The following is a 4,245-nucleotide window of genomic DNA, read 5'->3' on the forward strand; positions in this document are numbered from 1 at the left end:
ACCTCCCCCTATCCCTTTCCCCCCCACCTATCCCATCCCCATCAAACACCCCACAAACAAACAATTCCCTCATCTCCTCCAACATCCTCAAATCCCTCGTAAAGGTCGGGTCTCTTGGGTCCGGATTTTCAATTAAGCACCAGAAAACAGTGAGAATAGCAGAGAGGATAAATTGTGCATGGATCCTATCCACCACACACACACCGTTTGTATCAGTATACTATACATAACTAGGGACAGGATGATTATAATACAGGAAGGGGGAACTCACCAAAAACTAAACCGATCGACCAACCCCCCAGGACCAGAAGTCAAATAATACAGTAATGTCGACCTGGACGCCTGATAATACAGCTCTAGACTGGAAGCAAGCGGGGCAGAAACGACGGATAAACTAGTCGTGATACTCGCTTCATGCAGTTTGCGAATACAGTAGTGGTATTCGAGGTGGATATTGACCGGGCGGATATTGATCACTTTCTGACTACGGTCTTCGTTGGAGGGGATTGTTGTTGGATCACGATGATTGGATGTGCTGGTACTGGAGCTATGTTCTGAACTAGGAGTATGTGCTTGTGCATGTGTAGGAGTATGTCCCAGTGGATACTCGGCATACAGCTCACTTAAATCCTGATCGAGTTGGCGGATATGCGCGAGACGGCGGGCCGACGGGAGGGATTGGGCGTGGCTGGAGTAGAGGCGGTTGTAGATGTGGGATTTGAAGATGGCGAGACGGATGTCTGTTGGGTAGAGGAGGGGGGGATTGGAGGTGTCGTAGAATGATGGAGAAGATGGAGATGGTTGCGGTGGGGGTGGAGAGTGGGTGGTGGAGCCGATGTAGGTTTGGGGGAGGTCGAGGTCGACGTCGATGTCGTGGATGAGAGGTGGTGAGCAGGTGCGGATGCACATTTCTTTATCCATGCTGTAGCAGAGCCAGAATATGGCGCGAAGGTGCGAATGGCTTTTGCTACTGTGGGTTGGGGATGATTCTGGGAGAGGGGTGATGCGGTGGCCACCTAATTGGTATAATATGCGGATGGCGGTTGAGAGGAGGATTTGGGCTTGTTGAGGGTAGCCGGCTGGGGCGATGTGGAGGGCCTATATCTATGTTAGGATATAGAGAGTATGGTCGAGTAGGGGAAAGGGAGGGGGTTACCAATATGAGAAAGGTTTCTAGTTTCTCCACACTAGCTAGCTCAAGCATCAGCTTAGGCACGAGTGTCAGTACGGACTGCACATAAGCGTCCGGATCTGTATCTGCAAACTGCGGCTGGTGGTGATTTTGCTTGGTGATAAAGGCTGCGAAGGCGAAGAGATGGGCTTTGTCTGCTGTGGTAGGCGCGGGATCTGTTCGACCAGAGACGAGGGCATTAAGGACAGCCTGGGAGGCGGATACATCCACAACAGGCAACGTCAAGTACATGCTCTTGGCGACGTAGTAGTCGAGACATTGCTGGATCAGCGTGTAGCTGGGCCATTGAGGACTGGTCACTGTTGGCGAGATGCAGACATACTGGGATTTGTAGGACTCTGTCACGCGGGCTAAGAAGCCGGGCAAGTCCAAGACAGTACCAGTCTGGCGGTAGACAGTGGCATGGAACGAGGTGCGCTGAGGGGAATTAGTAGTGCCTGGCCAGGAACTTTCCAGATGTTGTTTAAAGATTTCGAAGGCTGTATCGAAATCGGATGAGTCCTGAGGATGCGATGGCGCGGCGAAAAGCGACATCGGCGGACATGGTGAGACAGATCGCAATTCATCCTGCAACTGGATGATTGGTGAAACTGCTCCTGGGAGAGAATGGCCAGCGATGAATCTTTCTAGTTCTTGTACACGAGCCTTGGCTTCAGCGAGTTGTCTGTAGAGATCAGCAATAATGTTACTATCAGATTGCCACTCGAACTTACTCTCTAATGGTCTTCCTCGGTTGACCAGTGATAGTAAAGGTACAAGTGACGCCAGCAAAATGACAATTCTCACATGCTGGCTTCTCTCCGTCGCACCGAATCTATACTGCATCAGTGATGAACCCGTAGTAAGAGACATAGGGCATGCACCTTTCTATGCCGGCACAGGTCACATGCACTCCTGGCCCTCCCGCCGCGTGGGGCCACAGCGTCAAGGATAGTATCTGCATCCATGCTGACAGACCGTAGGAATCAACCGACACTGCAACTTTGCTAATTAAGCGAGCATGAGATTCTCCGGCAGGAGATGCATGATTAAGACCCTTCAGGGTCCAAGAGAACTTGATCGCTGCCTAGAAGCTTAGTCATCTGCGTGCGTGGCCTGGCGGCCCCACTTGGGCGGGATTCCGCCGAGCCCAGACCAGCCCAGACACGATGCAAATATTGTGAAGATATAGTGTAGATACCAGTGAGAAGTAATTGATGAATTGTCAGTGGTCTGATCAACATTTGGCTGCAGTTACTTCTGTCTATGTTTTCATGATGCTTGGAATCTCAGTGTACCAGTGCCTGCCTGATACTACTGTGTACTATCTACCCATGAGTACTAGCGTTTCACTCTAAATATACCCTAAATATGACAAAATTGGGACATCCACTTTACTATTGCCGTCCTATCCGGTATTTGCATCCATTATTGCATGCTAATATTATATACTGGATGGACATAGTCAGGTTGTCGAGAAGTTAGGGCTAGGGTGGTCACGACACGGGTCTGACGGGAACGTGCATAACCCTAACTCGATCCCTACCAAGAGAACCTATGCTCACCTATACCATTATCCAAAATTGCATTCAGCGACTGATTCACGATACTTACGAGCATCTGAAGAATGAAGTGACTATTCATATAACACAGATTCTAAATCTAGAAATAAAAGTAATACACTCTAGTTCATCAATGCAAAGCAACGCCCTCTACTCTGGTAAGCATCTCTACTATCCAAAGGATAAGCCAAAAGGAAGGCAAAAAAGCGACTTAAGTAGTAAACTTCAACCCCCCATTAGCACAAACCACACTCCCGATACACCACGCCCCATCCTCCGTACAAAGCATCCCCACCACGCCCGCAATTTCCCTCGTAAACGCAGGCCTCCTCCCACCCATCTTCTCCCTAATCAACCTCTTCTGCTCCTCACTCAGCAACTCCTCCACGGCCTCCTCCCCATCCACCAACTTACTCAACGGCGTATTATCCTGGAACCCCTGCATCTGCTTCCAAAACTCCTCGCCCGTAGCAAAATACATGCCCCCACAACGACACCGGGATTCACCGCATTCACCGTCGCCACATCGGCCAACTCCCGGGCCCACGTCCTCGTCATCGCCTCCAACGCCGCCTTCGTGCCCCCATACACCGACTGGCCCGTGAACCCCAACGAGGACGAAATACTCGAGATGTTAATGATGCGGCCGCTGTGCGCGGGCTTGCGCGGGAGGTACTCCGCACAGGCTTGGGTGAGGAGCAGCGGTGCGAGTACGTTGATGGTGTAGTGCCAGTTGAAGTAGGCGGGGTCGATGGGGCCGGAGGAGGGGTCGTTGAGGAAACGGTCTTTGCTGACCCCGGCGTTGTTGATTAGGATGTCGATGGTGAGGGTGTTGGTGGTGGGCGAGGTGAAGTGGGTTTTGGCGGCGGAGATGATGGTGTTGACGGCGGGGGCGGGGTCGGGGTCGGAGAGGTCGGCTTGCACTGGGATGCAGGTGATTTTGTGCGTGGTGGATAGGGTGTTGCAGAGGGATTCGGTGCGGGTGCGAGAGCTGTCTGAGGTGTAGTTTAGAAGGAGAGAGCAGCCTTTGCTGGCGAGGTTGTGGGCAATGGCTTCGCCGATTCCTGGGAGGTATTAGTGGGGTGATGGCGGGGTGATGGCGGGGAGGAAGGGGATGGGGATGGGGTACCGCGGGAGCCACCGGTGATGATGGCGAATTTTCCTTCGAGGGAACGGGACATGTTTGATGCTATGTGGTGCAGTGTGAAGTAATCTGAAGTGAAAAAAAAAAAAGAAAAGAAAGAAAAGAAAAGAAAAAAGATAAACGGTACAATGAAGGAAAGCCGGGGAATCCAATTTATAGTCAAGTTCGAGTAAATGTAACTCGGGTAAATGGCCACCGGGAAATTACCTCATTGGTGCTCCGGCGGCACCAACATTGAGATATGCAATTAAGTAGTAACTTTGATCTACACAGTATAAAGTTAACATATACCCTAAATTCAGTTCCAAAGTAATATCTATACATTCTTCAACAACCCCAATAGCGTCTCCCCCACATCCTCTGCAGGG

General features: G+C 51.0%; 2 protein-coding genes across 2 annotated transcripts; both read right to left on the reverse strand.

Annotated features, from left to right (window-relative positions):
* Positions 1 to 204: 204 nt before the first annotated feature.
* BDQ94DRAFT_178909 (Zn(II)2Cys6 transcription factor) lies at positions 205 to 2,139 on the reverse strand (the record flags this gene model as incomplete). Its single annotated transcript, XM_026773237.1, has 4 exons — positions 205 to 1,098; positions 1,157 to 1,856; positions 1,906 to 2,006; positions 2,056 to 2,139. The coding sequence occupies 4 exons, from the start codon at positions 2,137 to 2,139 to the stop codon at positions 268 to 270; spliced, it is 1,716 nt and encodes a 571-aa protein (XP_026619262.1). The 3' UTR covers positions 205 to 267.
* A 682-nt stretch (positions 2,140 to 2,821) lies between these two features.
* Positions 2,822 to 3,980, reverse strand: BDQ94DRAFT_155821 (SDR family NAD(P)-dependent oxidoreductase). The gene is made up of 3 exons (XM_026768540.1): positions 3,863 to 3,980; positions 3,223 to 3,797; positions 2,822 to 3,190 (listed from the first exon to the last, which is right to left on the reverse strand). Exons 1-3 carry the CDS (start codon positions 3,912 to 3,914, stop codon positions 2,945 to 2,947), a joined length of 873 nt encoding a protein of 290 aa, XP_026619263.1. The 5' UTR covers positions 3,915 to 3,980; the 3' UTR covers positions 2,822 to 2,944.
* Positions 3,981 to 4,245: the final 265 nt, after the last annotated feature.

Source organism: Aspergillus welwitschiae (assembly GCF_003344945.1).
Source record: "Aspergillus welwitschiae strain CBS 139.54b unplaced genomic scaffold BDQ94scaffold_167, whole genome shotgun sequence".
In the NCBI taxonomy this organism is placed as follows: Eukaryota; Fungi; Ascomycota; class Eurotiomycetes; order Eurotiales; family Aspergillaceae; genus Aspergillus; species Aspergillus welwitschiae.

Coding starts and splice junctions, on each gene's coding strand:
- BDQ94DRAFT_155821 (XM_026768540.1), bottom strand. CDS start 3,914: ATGTCCCGTTCCCTCGAAGGAAAATTCGCCATCATCACCGGTGGCTCC. Junction 3,798..3,862: donor CATCACCGGTGGCTCCCGCG/GTACCCCATCCC, acceptor AATACCTCCCAG/GAATCGGCGAAGCCATTGCC. Junction 3,191..3,222: donor CGGTGAATCCCGGTGTCGTT/GTGGGGGCATGT, acceptor ACGGGCGAGGAG/TTTTGGAAGCAGATGCAGGG.